Below are 20850 nucleotides of genomic sequence, written 5' to 3' on the forward strand. Positions count from 1 at the left end.
AGATAGTATTTGCTTTGCCTAGATAGTTTCTCTACTTGGCATTAAACTTATCTCTCTTTTATTTATTCAATTATAGGCCTTTATTGCTAAGTACTGGGGACGCATGCATTTTTTTTGCAGGTGGGAGTTTAATGCAGTACTGTGGAAAAAGATATAAGCAGTGTTGGGAAGGTTACTTTTCAAATGTATTCCCCTACAGATTACAGATTACACACACCAACATGTAGTTTGTAATGTAATCCATTAAATTACTTAAAGTGAGTAACATAATCTGAACACTTTGAATTACTTGATTTGTTGTAGAGAAGCAAAGATGAGGAAATCATCTTTGCTTCTCTACAACAGCATGGTTTAGTCCTGTTAAATCCTGTTTTAGACCTGGTTTAGACCTGGTTTTAGTCCTGGTTTAGTCCTGGTTTAGACCTGGTTTTAGACCTGGTTTAGACCTGGTTTAGTCCTGGTTTAGTCCTGGTTTAGTCCTGGTTTAGACCTGGTTTAGACCTGGTTTTAGTCCTGGTTTAGACCTGGTTTTAGACCTGGTTTTAGACCTGGTGTATACCTGGTTTTAGACCTTGTTTAGACCTGGTTTAGACCTGGTTTAGACCTAGTTTAGACCTGGTTTTAGACCTGGTTTATACCTGGTTTAGACCTGCTTTAGACCTGGTTTGTACCTGGTTATAGACCTTGTTTACACCTGGTTTAGACCTGGTTTATTTTCCGGCAATGAGTGGAATTATGGGGGAAAAAAAAGAAGGGGATTTAGCTCAAAATGTAAAAACAGGAAAATACCACCGTGTAATCCATTTATTTCAACGAAGTAACTGTAATCCAAATATCACTCACTGAAACAGTAACTGTAACTGAATACAGTTACTCATAATTGTACTCTGATTACGTAACTCCGGTACATGTAATCTGTTACTTCCCAACACCGGATATAAGATATAAGAAAATTGGCCTCCAGAAAAGTTACATAGTGCGTCATAAAAGTTTTGATATTTTATTCATAATTTCAGTAAAAGTTGCTACAGCTAGTGCTACTACTAGACTGTGGTAACTGCTGTACCTGCCACTTTGTATGGAACTTGACCTGTCTATGCAAATTGATTTTGCGCTTCTAGTCAAGCCCAGTAACGTATTAGTTATTGTTTCAACTTTCTCTCAGTAGGGGGCACTGGAGAAAAGTTTTTTTTAGTGAGTTGATTACTTTATTTTCATACATTGTAGATCTTTAATGGGTTTCAGTGAATCTAAAGTTTTGTAAATTAGCTGTAATCCATGAGTGATCCATGTTAGACTTAGACAAACATTATTGACCCTCAAGGGGAATTATTTGGACACAGTAGCTCACGCATCACAATATAATATAATAACAAAGAGAGAAAAAATGTACAAATGGTAATAAGAATTTCTAAATAGGTAGCAAAAAAGAAAGCAAGAGACAGAAAAGGCAGAAAAGTTTTAAATGTAGTTTATACACAATTCATCTTAACTAATAAAATCAATCATAATGCACACATATATATTTTTTTATTTAATTATGTAATTGACTAATGAATGCCTAATTTTTGTTTAGCACAGAAAAAAAACAATAATGATTTCACAGAACTTCACATGATTAATTGAAATTTTTATAATTATAGCATTTTTATTTAAATAAAATTCTTCTCAAAAACAACAAGTATACACTATCAGTTAACTAACAACAATGCACTTTACTGAGGTGTAAAGTGTGCTGATGCCAAGGATCAAATGAGGTTGTAATATTAATAATTCATTTATAATAACAATGAAGGTATTGTTGTACGCTATTCTAATATTCTGATGCAATCTAATATTATTTTTAATTCATTATTTCTACATTCATTCCACGTAGACACTGGGAAGACACCCCTAGTAGGACTTCTTCATGCCATGAGTTTCATACAAGCCCTTTGATAAAACTACACTCACTCGCCGTGAAGTAGCTTTGGCCCTTTCCACCAATCAGAGCGCGTCTTTTTGACATATGGGCGGGACTTGCTGCGTCAACACGTTTGGGTGCACACTGCGCTCCGACAACTTGATACAGAGTAACAGTAAATCAGACCGAGCAGCTCCTCCGGCAGCAGCACCAGTGAAATTGTAGCCCTGTTGCGAGTATTTTTGGCCGCTGATAGAACCGAGTGAGCTCATTGCGGGTCTCTTTTCCTCGGCTATACCCGAAGAGAGAGTTGTCCAGCCCGGGTGGGAGAAGAGCAGAGCACCGCCGCACCGCAGGGTCTTCTCCGCTCTTCTTATATTTTTTTCCCGACTCCGTTTCTCGCATATAATTCTAGCACACTGGAAATGTCCGAAAACAAGCCGAATGATGACCCGAAGTTATCCACGACGGACAGGGTGGTCAAATGTAAGTGCGATCATTTCTCTGCGCTTGTATGTAAAAGGACACGCTTGCAGCACGTCTCCCCTTCTCCCTCTTTCTCTCTCTCCCTCTCTCTCTCAATATATCGGACCTTTCGTAGACTTGGAGAATTCCCAGTGGTCGCAGCAGCACCAGTAGACCCCCAAATGTAGTCGGAATTGTTGCTACTAGAGGAAGATGGGTGTTAGCCGAAGCTTTTGACAGCGACACTCAACTAGGAAGTGCAGCCAAGTCACAGTTTGTGTACAAAAAGCACAATCTAGCGTGCACCAGTCTATTTGACGTTTCTCCTGCCTTTTTGCCTATTCTGTCGGTATTACAATTCCCAATCCAAGCATCGAGTATAAGCAAAAGTGTACAAGATATATCGGTTCATTTTGGATTCACAGCTGTACAGTAGTTTACGCATACATATTGCACAATCCTTGCATTGGAGCCAAGGGCGATTTTCCCTCATTTTGCATGCATCACCAAGCTTATTTTTTTCTGTCTTTTTTTCAATTCTAGACTATCCGTTTTAAACCATTGCATAATAGCCTACTGTTTAGTCAGTTGTGTTTTGTTAGCGCGCATTCTTAGAGCATCCATGCCATATGAGGTGGTAGTCTATGTTTACAGGTTGGGCATTCCACCTTTGCTGTCTACCATAAGAAAGCTATAAAGATTGTGATCAACCTAGCCCTTGCAGTAGAAGTCATGGGCTTGCCTTGTTTTATGCCAGGCTATGAAAGAAATACATGTATTTGTTAAACATTTACACTTCTCTATGGTAGTCTTTTGTATTTTATGTTTTATTACATAGTAGTGCTCTTCTGACCCACTTGTTTCAGAGCCTGTAGTTGTAAGGACTGTTCAGAAGGCAGTGCAGATCATAGAATATTTGTTGTCATGGGGGAATTTTTACACAGTTTATGCCATTTTGGGTAATTGCTTGAAATTAATTGTTGTTGGCATGCAATCTTACAATTCCAGAAATTCTGCAATGTTCAAAGTACCCAAGGAATACTACTTCTAGAGCATATTACAAGGCGCATTACAAGATTTTCTGCATTTGGTCTGCAGACAACTTATCTTATCGTGGCTAGATTGTTAACCCTAAGTGTTTTTGTACTTATCAATGACTGCACTTGAAACTGAAAGCAGTGTTGTGCATCACATTAAAGTTGCGCTACTCTTTTTTTTTTTAAATAATGAAAAGTTCAAGCGATCACCCCCCTACCATCTTCAGCAACTAATGAAAGACACATTTAAGATTTCACTATGGGGTTTATTTAATGAATGTGCTTTGAAGATCTCTTTGTCTTGTCAAGTGGCTAAGGAAATGTCATTATTGTGGATGCCTCATTACTGTATTCCCCTCTCTGCAGTTAGCGAGGTCTGCTTAGCTCGTCAGGTTAAAGCGTATTGATCGGCCAATACACGCTGTCAGGGATTCTTGGAGATAGGGATGGACAATTAAATCACATTTGCAGTTTTCAAATAGCGGAGGCCACTGCTTAATCTTAATCTAAATAAGAAACAGAGAAACTTAAATATCTTTAGCATGCGTGATTGCTTTGACGTGGTGTTGAATGCTTTGTCCGGAAATCACTAATTAGTTTTTGTAGATTGTTTCCGTTTGCTTTCTTAATTAATGTGATGCCTGCCAACTTTATCTTAATTTATTTAATATACATTACATATATAAGAGCCAGTGCTCAGCAAGTACATCTCATTTCTAAATTAAAACAGTATGTCATATAGCCAGCCCTTCCCTACTTTATCTTCGTCATCACTTTCATTTTGCCTGCGATGAGCATAAAGGAAATAGTTGTTATTACATGTCAAGTCATTTTTTTTTGTAATTTTTTTTTTTTTTTTTTATAAATCACCTTTTTTTTTTTTTTTCAGTCCAACTTCAAGACCCTAAAACCATGAAACCTCTTTGGACCAATTTGCCTTGTCTGTACATCAGTTTTTGAAAAGCCCCTGTTTTGGTAATGCATCAGTATTATGACAACAGAAGTGGCAGCTGTGTACAAAGCACAAATCCAAAATAACTGCAGGCCAAATGTGTGAAGTAATTTGTTTTCAGCCTCTGCCTTGTTTGCCCTGCGACAAGGTGTCAGTCCAACTTATCATAAGTGCTTTGCATCCACCTGTTTTCCCCATGCATTATCGTAATGCTCCGGAAAGCAACTGGTGCATAGTAATTACTCATAAGAGTTTAATCAGCTGAGGCAGGGGCAGCCGCGTCATTTTGATCATGTTTGCACTCCTGGCGAAATAAATCACAATATAGGAGCAATTTACAGTTTATATTGAGTTGTTTTGACAGGCCTGCTTTGCTATTGGGATAAGATTCAGTCAATTTCAAACAAATTATGAGACAAAATGTACTGTTTTCTATTGTACGTTTTGTGCCGTGCTTGGGGTTCTGTTAGGAATTTAAATTAAATACCCTCCAATGGAAGGGTTGCTACTTTCATTCCTTTTTAGACCTAGTTTATTGTTTTATTGAGTCCTTTAGCGACTTGATATTCTTACATTGCCTTCCCTGATCATAGTATGTGTGGCAGGTAGGGCATCTGGTGTAAAAACTGGGGCATGCAATTGATTTACTATGCCTTCCTCATAGGTAACAACCCAGACCTAACTCTAAATTACAGTGGGGATTTGTCTGTGCTTAATTGCTTTAAAACATTAGCCCTGTCTTCAAAACTTAACTCACTAAACATTAATGAGCAGTACTTGAAATTAAATAATCTAATATAGCCATCACTGTCCATTCACCAGCTGCTGAGGCACGCTGGGAAATGTTGTTTTTGTATCTCCCGGGATGGAGACTGCCGTGTCCTTACCCCCTGGTGGAGCAGGGTCTGTCTGTACATGCCGGGATGAATAACTTGTGACATTTGACTTTTGAACGGGGCCCCTCTCGCTCAGACGTGTCCAGGTTAGAGATTCAGTGGTGCTGACAGCGGCGCGATGCCAACCCCGAGCCCGCCTATAAGAATCCCAGTCATTTATAGAAGGGAACATTAACTAACATAGATGTAAACTCTAGCCTAGGTGTGCCTTAAGCTGTGAATGGGTTTGCTCTATGTCTGTATGGCTCAATTATAAAGGATAGTATTGTATAGAGAAACAAATATTTAGGCAATAACTGCACTTTTAATTGCATTAATAAAGCATGAACAAAGACTTCAATTCAAAATGGACAAATAGTTTATTAAGAATTATTCAGATTTAGTTATTACCACTTCATTACTCCTATCCTAACCACTTCATTAAGTAGTTATTAGGTCTAAATCATTCTTGAAAATCCTATACTATGCAAAATTTACTCTTGGGACATTTAAGCCATGTTGGAATGTTGGAATCCGTAAAAACATACCCAGAGTTATGTTTTGTTTCATTCACACATGCTTGAGTAACCATGGTTTATTAGTTTGCCTACATCTCAAAAGCTCAGAATGCTCTTTTCCACCTTGTGATGCCATGTAGTGGCAGCTGTAACCATATGTTCATTATGAATTTTAGTTACTATAAATTTTCTATGTGTAATTTTCTCAGTGAACGTTTTCATTTTTGACTTTTATGTACAGGTTCAAGATAAATCTATTAGTTGTGGCATTTAACTTTATTTTTCTGTTTTGTATTTTGAGAAGCATTTTCCTTTTAATTAACACGTAATTACTCCCATGTGGCCTTTAACTTTTTTTAAAATTAATCCCCCAATGTTTAGAAACAAATGATTAGTTTTGTTACTCACCTTTGCAATCTCCTTTTTGATAGTCCTGTACCTAGACATAGAATTAAATAGCAGACACGTTTAAATCCTTTGTTTTGTCTAGGTAGTATGTAATATTCTGAAACTGGTCTCACTACGATGTGTGTAATTCTGCCTCTGAACTTGTCACTCTCTTCTTCGAAAGAGAAAAGAAAGCAGCCCTACAACATGTAACCAAACCGCATAAGCTTGTCCGACTCTTAGCTTGCAGGTAGTTTGTGGTCAGATGTGTTTATCAAATGCAATAACATAACGCTGACAGAAAACAAAAGCTTAGTTAAGAATAACATGAGCTGTATCTTGTGAAACTGATTAAGATACTTGAGAAAAAAGCTTGAAGTAATGATTACATTTTTGTTTCACAATTGTTATGAAAACTCCATAGAAACAAGACAATGACTCACTGGTTATTTCGATGTTAAGGATTTAAAAATTTACTGTAACATATCAAAATGCAAACTGAATGCAAACCATTCTAAATTAAAATAGAAATTGAAAGAGCACACGCCCTAGACTAAAAAAAGTTATATTTTTGACATTTTCAAGTTTTACACAACTTCTTCATATTAGTGTTGCCACGATACTAAAATTTCAAACTCAGTTTTGATACTAATTAAATGTGTGATACTTGATACCAATTCTGATACTACAGTAACAAGGGGAAAAAAACAATAGGACGACAGAATTACATTTTCAGTACATAATAGTGCTTTCTTTAATTCACCAAGTTACAATTAAATTCTGTCATGTTTATTGGGTTTTGTCAATATTTTTTAATTAAATTTTTTATTTTATCAATACTTGCTCAATTGAATATCTATTTTCTTTTTAGTATTGACTAGTTTCTGATTTTCAGTCCTTTTGACAACCCATCTTCATATTTACTGATCTGAATGATTTTATTGATTGATAGCTCTTCCCTCGTGCCGCTCAGCTGTCATCTCAAATCTCCCGCGCATTAACTACCCACTACCATTTTTTCTTCATCGTTTTGACAACCATCTACTCCAACCAATCAACCTAGAAAAGCTCAACCAACATGCAATCAAAGCCTGTCATCTATAGGCTGTTACTCCTCTTCTTTCCCCACAGCCATTGACTTGATTTGAACATATTGCATCATGGCGTAGTACCTGTGCTATCTCTAGTATTTCTAAGTGCACCTTTCCCGCTCATTAGATTAAGTGGGTTTCAGGCTGTGTTGTGGATTTGGGGCAAAGCAAAGCGCTGGATTTGGTCAGATTAAGCTCCATATAGTGGGATAAAGGCGGCTCTGTGCTGAGGTTGTAATCTGACTCCATGCATTAGCTGCTGCTCTTGCTAATTCATGTGAACAAATGGACGCGAGTCTCAATAAGGAAACAGGGCCAGCAAATCTGTTTAGCCAGGTTGGGTTTGGGATTGTTTCTGCATGGGACTAAGGGCACAGTGTGGGGATTTAGGAGTGTTTGAAATTAACTGTTGGTACATAGAGAGATTTTCACCTCCTCTGTTGTACAATAATATAATTGGCAATTGTTACCGCGACTACCACAAAATCCCTCTAGGTTTGCCCAGGCTTTGGACGGACTCGTAAAGGTCCACTATGCAACTTTCCTAATCGAGGGACCACCTTCTTATCTCCATGGGGTTATTATTAGTTTGCCCAGAATGTTCCACAGTGGCAATAAATGTGTCTATCTTCATGGAGTCAACCAGGCCAAAGATAAAGGTAAGATCAAGATCTGTGAAGAGGTGAACCCACTCACAGTAAAATTTGTGTTATTTAAGGTTATTTTGAACAATCAAAACATAGGAGATTGATCCACGGTGGAACTTCACTCCCCAAAACTAACAATCCCTTATGGTCTTTAAATGGACAATGCAGATTAAGTGTCTTGCCCAAGGGGTACGAGGCAAACATCTCTTATTACAAACCCGACAAGTGGTCTAAAGTAGTGCTGTGAAGTTGTCTCTTTGAAATAAAACACATTTCAAATCCAGCTTCACTATCCAAAAGGCTCTATATTTTGCATAATTGAGTCTTGTGCCCTTTTAGTTATGTTATAATGTTTTACTTCATCAAAAACATACCTGGAGTTGTGCTTTGTTTAATTCATTTTTCAGTAAACTTTTATTATTAGTCTGTCTACATCTCCAAATGCTCTGTTCCACTTTGTGATGTCATGAAGCGGTAGTTTTCAAGTTAATAGCTACCTCTTACTTTTACTTTTACTTTTGGCAATTCCAGGACTGAAATCAACCAAAATGATTCTAGTGAAGGTGAATGGAGTTTAAAAACACAATGGAGCACTTCCTGTATTACCACATGACATCACAAGGCAGAACAGACAGAGTGTTTTCTGTTCAAAAGAAGAACTCAGTCTAAATATGCAGGGTTTGTGTGTTAAACATGTGTGAATGAAACAAAGCACAAGTCCAGGTATGTTTGTGATGAAACAACATTATAACACTGATCAGAAAATATGGAAATATGGCCCCTTTTAAAATTCCTCATCATGTTTCCCCTGTATATCTTAACCCACCATCATACTATTCTCCCCATGTCATTCCTCTCCTCTGCTGCCTCTAGCTTGGCATGTGTTCACCATAGATCATAGCCACCCCCTCCCCTCTGTCGTTCTGTTGTGTTTGGTGAATTCAACCTCCCAGTGTAAACAAACCGGGACTATTTTCTTTTTCGGCGCACGGCCCTCTCATGAAAGCAACAGCCTCCCAACAAAAGCCATTTGGAGCTGTGGTGCTGTTAGTAGTACAGTGTCATTAGATCCCAGAGTGCAGCCCCGTCACACATAGTCACAAGTCAATCAATATGGTGTCTACTGCAGCACATGTAACTACACGTTAGGCAGCCTGAGCGGGGGGAATGGGGGAGGAGAGGATAACCTATTGAATATACTGGGAAAGGGAGGGAAGGAGAGTGCATGGGAGAAAATGTGCGTCCTCACCTCTGAACCAGCCCCCGAGAGCACAGGAACTAGAGCTGTGCATGGGGAGGTCTGTGGGGGTAGCAGTAAGTACATGTAAACAAACATGCCCACAGCTATTTATGCGAAGCGAAATATGGTACAAGCCAAGGTAGTGATTCTATAGATGTTCGATTCTCAGTCACTTGTTGGACTGGGCAATTAATTAATTAAATTATTTAGTTTTTCAAAATCAAGATTTTGGAAAATTGGACAATTGTGAAATCGGAGATTATTCTGAAAGAGGTTTCCTCTTGACTTTCTTACTTGCAAAGCTGTTAAACAATTTCCATTGTAAAGCCCATCTCATTCTAATTTAAACTATTAAAATTAGATTAGAGTTATTATTTTTATACAAGTGGAAAGTTAATGATCTTTACTTCAACTTAGGGCTGGGTGATATGGGAAAAAAGTATCATGATTTATTTTCCTCGTATTGATCGATCTCGATTTTCGATTTGATCTTTTTCCATCTTATTGAAAACAAAGACAAGTTGACTAAAGGCATGCAGAACAGGGTGTCAGGAGCAGTACACTTTTAATTTCATGTAGGTAGGACCAATAAATCAGGAGAAAGTCACATTTAAAAGGTTGGAATGAGTTTATACAACATATTAAACCTAAATGCACACACGGAGCGGAGGGAGCCATCAGACGGCACTGTGCACACACAGACAAAGGCACTGGACTTTTAGTTATGGCAATATATAAGTCAAAACTTGTGAACACTTGAGGTGTCATAAAGAGACGCGCTGTGGCTCAGGCTGCTTTTCCTGAACAAGAGAGCGTAAATCCTCGTCAGCACTATGCGCTCTTACGGCCACATGACTGGCTGTAGACCTGTCGATTAAAATGCGCTTACATTATCGAGATTAACCAAAGTTAAAATCACAGTCTATCGATCTTTCAACTTTTGGCACAGCCCTACTTCAACTTAAGATAAATTGGTGTGCTTTGCTATGGATTCTAAAAGCTTTCTTTTGCTTTTTACATACACTAACATAGTTCTTGCTGAATGATCTACTAATAGGAAACCATAGCTGCCTTTATTAAAATGTAGTCCTTGTTCAGTATAAAAGGGAGACCTGACATTTTACAAAACATAGAAGTCTTTCTCTTAAAATGGGAAGCATAATGCCGCAGTAATGGTAGTGACAGTACCAATTTGAGTCGGCCGGCGCTGGTGAGTGGAGTGTGTAGGAGTATAGGCAGCCTGCATGGGGAAAGCCAATGAAAGTGCACAAGTGGCTAGAAACGCAGGCCCGAAACAGACCACTATTTCAGGTTTTCGATTATTCTCCCGGTCTTTTGTGAACTGCCAGGGATTGTCCTTGCAGTGTAAATCTAATGGTTTCACTCATATGTCTGAGTGATTCTCTGGTAGAGCAATATGCATTTTGAAGAGCTGGGCAAGGAAAATGTGAAGTGAAATCTTGTCTTGAATTCACTTGGTTGACAATATTTTTTGCACAAAACCTGATTTGCTGTATTGTTGCTATGACCTTGGTGTGGAATACAAAGGTCATCTTTGTCTAGTCTAGTTAAAAGTGTAGTAAAAAGTGAACATTTATTGCAAGATTGAATTTGGATTTCAAATTAAGATTTCATTCATAATGACCAGACAAATGAAATGCCAAACTAATACAAGAATCACACAGACTTTAGAACATAAGCTGTACATTGGCTGTACATTAGTATGTTAGTATGTTTTTTAGCAGAGATTGTATTTTATAAATTACCTAAATAAGTATTAATTCCAAAATTAACTAAATTATTTACTCTTTTCTGATTTCACAATTGCAACACTTAAAGGTGCATTGGATAACTTCTTCTCTAACTTCTTTTATCTACAGAGATGTTATTGCTTTGTCTGTAATATTTCACAGTATGGCATTAAACCTGTCCAGACCAAGTTACAGGTCAGATCTGTGGAGAGGGGACCCCACTCACAGTTAGAATGCCTGTTTTTCTTGGTATTTTTGGGCTATAAAACCACCTGTGGTTGAATACATAAGGTTGAGCTGTTTAATGTCATACTGTGGAATATTTCAGGTGAAGCAATGGCATATCCATAGAAACAAGCAGGTGACGGACCCCCAACCAAAAAGTTACATAGTGCCCTTTTTTAAATAGCAATTTTTGGTTGAACTGCAACATATTGTGCACCCCACATATTGTCTCACAATACCTGTGACACCTGTGAGTGGGTGGGAGTACCTCAAAGTAGAAGCTGGAAATATTTCATAAACATCATAATTGACAAGCTCCCAGAATGCAGTGCAGTTTTGTATGGGGCTATGAGGCACACCACTGTTATTATTATACCAACATTGGGCAGGTGGTCATAATGTTCCGCTTGTTCTCTATTTGTCTTTCTCTTTAGCAAACAATTGAGCTTAACAGATTAGTAATAAAATAACCCTTTAATACACATGCACCACAACTGCGTCAACTGCAGTTAGTGTTGTTTATGTTTTCAATAGACTTAACCCACAGCCCACAGACCCCCCCACCCCCATTCAGAACACTACCACTTCAAGAGACTGTGTTGTAAGACTTAATAGGACTTTCTCATAACAGGGCACATGGTAGATACTCTGATACTGAACACAAAGCTTATGTCGGTGGACTGGGGCAGGCTATGGCAAGTGGTGTGACAGATGCAAACCTCGATGCACTCTGCCATTTTGCTGTTCATATATTTATACGACTGAAGTGAGCGAGCCATCTGTGGCCTGCCTGCGAAAAGTAGATTAGTAAACATAGGAAAATCACTATGGGGGGGGTTGCAACTTGCGTGGCATCCTGAAGACTAAACGCAAGCACTCTGGGGAGAATAAGATGGGAAGGGGATGCACAATATGTCACGATATGTGTCAAGAGTGGAGATTGGTCTGCCTCCTCACTCCCTTGTATCATGCTAGCATCTGTACTTGTTGAGGGCGCCCACTCGCACACGAAAGCAACATGTTTGAATGCAAATGCTGTGAGCTGCTGGTCCCATAAAAGAGTGATGAATATGCAGATTTTTTTCATTTCTAATACGTGGGCATCTGTGGAGGAATACACATGAAATGGCTGTAATATACAAGCTGTGCACTTTCTGCTCGCCCACAGCAAACACCGGTTTCGGGGAACACTGATAGATTGATATGTACCATGCAAATATTTTTTCATTGCATGCTGTGAACGATGAACGGGGCTGCAATGTTCAAAGAAAATTAAATACAAATTGCAAAAAAGCTCAGATCTCTGCCAAGTCACTGATCCCATCTTACAAAGTCAAAAGATCAGACCTTGTCCAAGTCATGTTTTTATTGAGCTGCTTAAATTCTGCTTTCTGATTGCACAGTCGGCTTAAAGTACCCATATTATGTTTTTTTTCTGATCCGTTATAATGCTTCCTCACAAAAAACATACCTGGAATTGCCAATCTCTAAACTCAAGGAAAAATGTGCTGTTAACTTGAAAACTATTACCGTAAAGGATTAATCAGAAATGTGCGAATGAAACAAAACACAACTCAAGGTATGTTTTTGAGGAGGTAACAGCATTATAACATGGCTTAAAGCTCACAAGAGTAAATATCGTGTAACATAGGACCTTTACTATTGCTACTACTACAATATCTAATTCAATGTATTAGGAATGATTGAGCACAATTACAAAAACACTGATTTTGACTCCTTTTGGGCCACTGAATCATTCCTTGGGTAAAACTGACCATATCTTTCAGCAGTTGTCTAAAACTCCAGTTATTTTTAATGCTATAACATTTTATTTTTGTTTAGTTTTTATTTGGGTTTTGTAGTTTTAGGTAATAACACAGACTTGTTTTTTACATTCAAACATCTGAGAGTTCAACTTTGAGAGTTTCACTTTGAGACTACGACTTGACATTTTCCAGAGCATTTCTGCAATCAGAACTCTTAACCTCAAACCCACAAAGTCCCTTTAAGTGTAATATAGCAGAGGTGATATGAGGTGCCTTGTGTGTTGGCCTGGCAGTTATTTGCAGTGCTATAGCATGACCTCACTTCCTCACCTTTTTATTTACTGCTTGTTCATTTCTGAGTAGTGCAGTGGGATCATCTTGTTTGCTCAGTGCCTTATTATTGGCAGACAAATCAATGCCTTTAATCAAGTGTTATTTCAAGAGGCAACTGGGTAACACAAATACACGTTTTTCATCTTGCTAGGTTGTATTTACTGATCCAAGGTAATGAAGTATAAAAGTAAAAGAACAATACTAAGCACAAATTTAAGGTATATGTACTTGTAGCGGAGTAGAAAGTAGATACCTCCTTTTAAATACAAGTACTTTTTATGGTTTTAGACCTGCTTATTTTCTTATTTATTTTCCATCCCAAACAACATAATACACAAAAACACAAAAAGAGCTAGAAAAAATAAGAAGTCATTTGAATTCTTCTGTTCTAAAAATCGGTTTAAAATACTTTCTTTTTTATTTTAAGTACATTTTTTAAAACATACTTAAGTAGATTTTCTCATATGATACTTTTACTTCTTTTACTACTTTTACTACCTTACCCATGTATCTGTACTTTTGCCTTTCCACTGAGTACTTCGTCCACCACTGGTTGTTTTTCACAGCTACTAGAAAAAGGGTGAAATCCAGGTTCCACTTTGAGCCTGGTAACAACTACTTAATTCCCTGGTCTGTTAAGCAAATGAGCAAAAATTAGCTTAATTAGGAGAACTTCTAATTACACTACAGATGGGTAAATAAACATTTTTTGCCATGTTGTTTGTTGATCCCAATTGGCAACCCTGGGAGGACTTTACTTTCTTTCAGGTGTCATTAGTGACAAGCTAACAAGTGGCGTGTATAGGGAAGGGAGAGAGAAACTCCAGCTATTCAAATACAGCTGGAGGTGCGTTTATTTACTCTCATTCACATGCGTTAATTATAGACCACCTGGCTGAAAATTAACCCGTCATTGCACGTGCTAGTGGCTGAATTTGGAATCAAGGATAACAGTCTGTCAACTTGTTCCATAATTGACCTTACAAAGTATAGCGCGGTAAAATTAGCATGTGTGACAAGACTGGGTCGACATATTATTCTGTTTGTTTTTCCACTGTTAGAAAGGCTCAGCTATTATTAGTGTTGTGTGGGATCAATTGTGTTAAACTAGAGGTAACCCATCCTCCCAATTTAATATAGAGGCAGGGTATTAAGGTCGACCCCAAGGGAATTTTTCTTGGCGGCTTTTTATGACCAGCTGTGTTTTACCCGTTTTGGACTTTATTGGATTGAAGTTTGAAGAATAGTACAACTTATTAACTTAAACTTTTTTATTTTATCTGCTCCTGTTACACTATGTTGACAAAAAGAGCGATCTAATTATGTTTACTATGATTATGATTACATTTGCAAGTTTGCTTTTCAAATGGCGATTCAGTTTACAGTGTACATTTTAAACATGTCCATGAGCATTAATATCTGAGAGAGGAAAGAAATATGGCAAGGCAGTTTATTTGTATAGCTCAATTTGTACACAAAGTAACTCAAAGTGGTTCGAACAGCCAAAATAAGAGAAGAATCCTAATTTAAACTTCAGAGTAAACAGCAATAATTGATAATCTACCCACTTTTTTGTAGTGAACATTCTATTACCTAAAAAAATTATATGTAAAGCATTTTGTTTCAGTAAATGATGGTAAAAGTCTTCCACCGGTATGGGATTGTGCATTCTTTTTATTGTTTTCTACCAGTATGGGGGCTCAGTAGTCCAACGTACAGATCATTTACTTTGAAACCTCGGCCTTGTCTGAGGTTCACAGCTTTTTAGTTTCTCAAATTGAATCACCTACTATTTTGAGGGAATGAAAAAAACATTGCAAATGAATCAAAATCACACTTAGAACTGTCACAAGTATGAAATTGCGAAGGCTGTAATTATCCACCATAGGATTTCTTTCAAAACTGTAGGATGGTGATGTACGGGTTAAGTTTTCCTCTGAAGCTGATGATGGTAGTCCGCCCACGTGGAAGGAGAGGGGAGAGAGAGTTGAGAGGGGAGAGAGACACAGAGGGGGATAGAGTGAAAGAAGGGACGGCTGACCCACTCACTCAAAACACACTGTACAGAGGCTGACCGGAGTCGTGACTGAGCTGTGAGCTGTACAAGTGAAGAGGTGTGCACTGGACACAAAGAGACTCATGTCTGTCGTACCGGGACTGTACAATATTAAAATGGCACTATGTAAACGTTGTTACTGAACTAAGTCATATCCATTTTGACCTAATAATGACTTCCTGTGCAATTGTAAAGAGTCTTTGAACCATGGCATGAAAAAACAATCTTCTTAGTATCAGGAAATGAAGTACAAAATACAAAACATTGTGGTTGTTTTATTTGAGACTCACTGACAATGGATTCAGCATTACATGAAAAATTTTTATTTATTCAAGTTTTCATAGTAAAGACAAAAGTTGGGGCAGTGTTCAATTGTTATAGAGATTTAAAAGGGTGGAATGTGACTCTTAGTTTTTATTCTGTCCATTTTGTCCAGCATTTAATGAAGATATCTTTTGAGTCATAGAAAAAAAGTCAATTCCATAGAATATATTTCTTCTATGATGACTGTGTTTTTTTAATTGCTGTATGAATTAAACAATAATGTTGAATTGGATTTTTAACAGTATTTTCACAATTTAACTTTATAGTGCGGTACATCTGTCATATGGATATTGCATCTCTTTCAATCAAACTCTACTCTTCCTATTTCTGTTGTATTATGCAATCTCTAACCAAAACTGGACCAACAAGAATCATTTGTCAATTACTGTTTGCCTTGCAGCATTAGTCTCTCTGAATATTTGAAATGATAATTACTAGGTAAATTCAGCTCTTGTTTATACCTAGACGGTCACGCCCCCTTCTCTGTGACAGTTGTATTGGCTTGATACAGTTGCCAAGGCTGAAGAGTCCTTGCTCAATCTGCGCATGTTTGCGAATGGGATTGCTAGTGTACGTCCCCCGTGGCTCAGATTGATTATATGTCTGTCCAGATAGTGCTGGAGACCCATACATTAGTATGACCAATCATTTGATCTGTAATGTCCTCCCGCTGTTTATTAGACCAAAGGGGAGGAGCTTGGAGACTGTATCTTCTCTTCTGTATCTTACCCATATGAAGTTGCAGTGTATGAAGTATTGATTCTGCACACACAGAGATCTTGTCTCCGTACGGCAGGCTCACTTGACACGCTAGTTAGCTGTCATTGTTGTAAATGCGTGCCCGTACATGCACTTGTGTGTAGTTTCTTTTTCTTTCATAGTTGTGCGGTGACATTTCCCAGGAATGTCAACTCGGCCTCGAGGAAATAAAATCCTCCCTCGATTTTTTCCGTGAGATTTTTGTCTTAATGAAAACAAAATCACCAAAGTGTCAGGGATGTGGTTGGAGTAAGTTTATTACTCCTTGCTATAAGGTTTGCTTGTTTGACTGTTGGCAAGAGATGGATAGATTTTAGATTAAATTTCAAGGGAAGTCTTTTATGGGAAAGGCAATAACCGTCATGTTGTAATGTGTATTGGCCAATCACAGCAAGGAAGTCCCCCAGTTCAATTCCCGGACAGAGTTGAGCTTTTCTTTGTGGAGTTTGAATGTTGTCCCAATATTTCTGGGTTTCCTCAGGGCATGGTTTTACCCCTCTGATATAAAACAACTTTCTACCTAAATATGGATATCCTCATCTGTGTTATTAGGATCATTTTTAGCGTCAAATTGATAAGAAAGGGGAACATATTATTGTATTATTTGTAGTGAGTTTTCAACTATGTATTATTACTATGTGCTTTGAATCTGGATCACAGCCTTGCCCCATTATTCTAGTCTATCATGATGAAATAACTACCCCATTGGCGCAGAACTACACGGTCAGTTTGACTCCAGGAACTATAGAATTCTAAAAAGCCATTGGTTTTTAGTTTTAATGAATACCACCACTTCTCCAGTGTGTCAAAGATGTGGTTACACCAAGCTAATATCCTCTTGCATTGTGGTTTCAATACCGTTGCCAAGGAGGTTTGTTTGTTTGACTCTTGGCAAGAAATCGGTGGATTTTGATGAAATTTCTCGGAAAATCTGTATCCAGCCTAAGATTCTGTCTCCTGTCAAACTTGAGCTAAAATATCAAATCTGTGTACTATCTGTGCCTATATTATAATATAATATAATGCGTTTATTTACTCCTGAACTAGGAATCCTATACATTTTGCTTGCTGTACCAAATAACTTGTAATAAGATTGTGTTCACCAAAACAGATTATTTTGAGTTTTCTATCATTGTATCTGATGTTATGTCTGTGCAGTGAGCGTTATCTCTTTATTCTGTAGTCACTCCGTTGTTGGAGGTCTGTACACATTCACACTAGGCACTGTCTTTTCTATTACGATCCTTTCACCCTAACCCTTCCCCCACAAGCATGCAGCTCTATGACTGTGGAGTATAAGTTATAGGGTAGGTCCCGGCCCATGACTCACAGTATCTGAAGAATACAAAAGCTCTGACAGCTCCTCCACTGTGACTCTGCTCCTCACTGTCCACACTCTGCACTGTCCCGAGTACATAAGACATCATGCTGTACCTGATTGTTTCGTATGCAACTAGGTTCTCTATCTGTCATGTACTCCAGCATGCCTCTTGTCAGTTATACGGTCCATCCACCTACCATTCACACACCTACATTCCTATCATTCCTCTTCACCTTTTTTTTCCTCTTTTTTTTTTTTTTTACATGGTTGAGGATCTATAGCTGACCCATGTTGTAAGATCAAAATGCTCCTAAGGCTTTGGGCTCCCTGTATAGAACGTAACGTGATACCCACAGTGGTATGTGGCAAGCCTTGAGGGCGTCAAATCCAGATACACATCAGACAGTTGTTCCATCAGAATCTGAGTCTTATGCTGTACGCACTGTGGTTTAATAAATATATAATATAGGGTGCAAAAAAAATTATAATTGAATGAATTATGCATTGAGATGTTCCAGACTAAATGTAAAGGATGAAATCCCGCAGCAGCTGGCTGATAATATAGAAAGATTTACAGTTGAGAGGGCAGAGAGGGTCATCTGGGACTGTGGACTCCGTCTGGCGGAGGAGATGTCAGAACGCTGTGCTCCAGGCTTCACTCTCTGACCTGGTTGTCAGGGACTCTGACCCTTGTGATCCCTGTGTGGGACCAGGGGGACCAAGGGCAATGAGGAGCATGACAGGGGCTGCCCTGCTACAGAATGGCAGATTTCTAAAAGCTCACACTACTACTGTCTGTGTTTGATTGGTGCTGACTGTGGAGGTGGCTTCAAAAGCCATGCTCTAACTGCCTTTAATCTTCCCTGCCAGTAAAGCCTGCACAGATGGGGGCTTCAGTGTAATGCTCCGCTTGTGAATTTTGAAAGTGCTTTCTCTGCAATATGGAGGTCAGCCCTGCGGCAGAGAGGGATGATATACTTTAGTCACTTTTAGCCCACAAGGGTTGCATAATAGCAGCTACTTCAGGGACTCCGTCATAGCGTCCCCTGATATATGGAGCCCCAGTGGAGGAGGGAGGGTGTGTTTTATATGGGCGTGTGGATGGCTCAGAGTTATGGCCTGTGCTGAGTCAGAATTCCTCTTCTTTTTCTTTATTGAGCTCCGCTCCACCAGCACCATGCCATTTGGTCCAGTGCTGGCAGCCAGGCATCCCACTGGCAGAGGGACAACCACCCACTTAGTCAGGCCCCAGCAGGAGAGAGGAGGAGAGAGGAGGAGAGCAGGGGAGGGAAAAGGAGGAAAATGGTTGAGGCCAAACAGGCAGCTCTGAGGGGCTTGTCCTGGCCGAGGTGAGAGGAGGAGTCCGGCTGTGCTGCCCCACTGCCTCACCACCTGTTTCCAAACACTACAGCCTTCTGGCCCAAATAACCACACTCATGTTCTTTTTGTTCAATGGTAGAATAGTGTTTTGTGCACAGCTCCATGTTTGACTATTATATTGTGTATTTTGTCAGGTGAAAAGAGCACATGAAATCAATTTCAAGCTTGTTTGCTTTCTCCAGCCACCCTTGCCCTTTTGACACACCAAAGAGGAATGCCATTTCACATATGTGCTGGGGCTATTCCTGTGTATGTGTAAGGGTTTGCCCTGCTTTATGGGCTCTGTGATAATAGCTTTGCTGTTATATCTGTGGTAACCTTTGGGTCTGAGGTGAGTGAGGCCAGGTTAATGAGTGCTGAAGAGCATTATATCCACTTGGAGCTGTTTGTATTTGGGTCAGACAGCCTTGGTCTGGTCTTGGTCTGGTATGCTCAGTTTAGCCGAGTGCTGGTGAAAATATAGACTGGCTCATCCCCTCCATATGCATCGAGTGATTGCATTCTAGAAATGCCAACATCTCAGCTGCCAACGAGCCCTCCTTGGGAGGTGCGATCACGCCTTTTGAGGCATATTATCTCAAAGGCAAGCTGTGAATGAGTGCACAAAGCCATAGTTTGAGTTTCTGCAATGCATCGACCTTATATGTTTTGGTCACTTCACATTTTATGGAGCTTTGTCTGAGAACATTAGCCATTTATTTTACCATGAGACTAAAACACAATTTTTACTATCAAATCCATTCCAACTATGAACTTTATTGATCACCAAAATAGAAGAATATGGTTTCTTGTTTGAGATGCATTTATACTTGATACTAGGGCTGAGCGATATGGATCAAAAAATATATCTCAATATATTTTGCTATATCTCGATATACGATATATATCTTGATATCTGTACAGGAAAAAATAACCCCCTAAAACTGAAAACTGCAAAAACAAATCTGCCAAATTCCACAAGGTCTTTTTTTTTTTTTTTATTAAAGTGTAAAAGCTAGGCAGTTCATATAGGAACATTTAAGATTACAAAAAACCCTAATTACATAAATAATAATTTTACTGTAAAATAAAAGAAATAATGCATATTTCCTTCTTTTCATTCATAAATAAAACAACTCAACTCAGCTCATCTTTGCATTAACTCTGTTATCCAGACCATAACCATAACCATGAGCTCTTTTAGCAGAGGAAGCTCAGGAGGTTCCTTATTTTAACAGATCCATGTTCTTATCCAGCAGTAAGGAGTTATGAGGTATCCCACAATCCATTGCAGTTGATCTGCAACCCAACGTGTCCAAACACTATTGTACAAGTTACACTGCAGCAGATTATTAATTAAAATCTTCTGCATAAATAAACTTTACATTACTAAACTTTACAACATATAAAGCATAACGACTCTAGAGCCACATCAGTCCATTTGAGATTATAATGTGTTTAATGCAGCTTTACGCAGACTTGTTTACGTTTTACAGAAACGAAACTTAAAAAGCGCATGGCTAATTTGCATAAACAGCCCACTCCTTTTGTGTGCGGTTCAGCTTCTTTTGGACTAAAGGACGCGACTCAGTGGAATATGAGGATGTGCTGCTGATGGCCTTTTCTGTAAATGGTGGAAAAGTTTCATGGCGCTAGAAGCTTTTCACTGGCACCAACTTTCGGCATTCATGGCGAGGAGTGAGGAGTGAATGAGACACAAGCGAGCAAAATCAGGGAAGCGGGGGCGCGCCGGCGACGAAGGAGAAGACAAACAAGCGAAGTGGCGAAATCAAAATTGAATATAAGCATTATATCGATATATACAATATGTCAGAATTCAT

At 38.7% G+C, this 20850-nt stretch overlaps 1 protein-coding gene across 1 annotated transcript in view; it reads left to right on the plus strand.

Annotated features, from left to right (window-relative positions):
• The first annotated feature begins 2034 nt into the window (after positions 1 to 2034).
• Positions 2035 to 20850, plus strand: part of LOC110159309 (protein phosphatase 3 catalytic subunit alpha) — a 108173-nt gene continuing 89357 nt past the window's right edge. Inside the window, exon 1 of the mRNA XM_020923856.2 lies at positions 2035 to 2389. Within this exon, the coding sequence (XP_020779515.1) occupies positions 2329 to 2389 (61 nt within the window). The 5' untranslated portion in view covers positions 2035 to 2328. The remainder of the gene's footprint in view (positions 2390 to 20850) is intronic.

Source organism: Boleophthalmus pectinirostris, unplaced genomic scaffold, assembly GCF_026225935.1.
Source record: "Boleophthalmus pectinirostris isolate CB_2022bp ecotype Guang Dong unplaced genomic scaffold, ASM2622593v1 HiC_scaffold_20, whole genome shotgun sequence".
NCBI classification, from domain to species: Eukaryota; Metazoa; Chordata; class Actinopteri; order Gobiiformes; family Gobiidae; genus Boleophthalmus; species Boleophthalmus pectinirostris.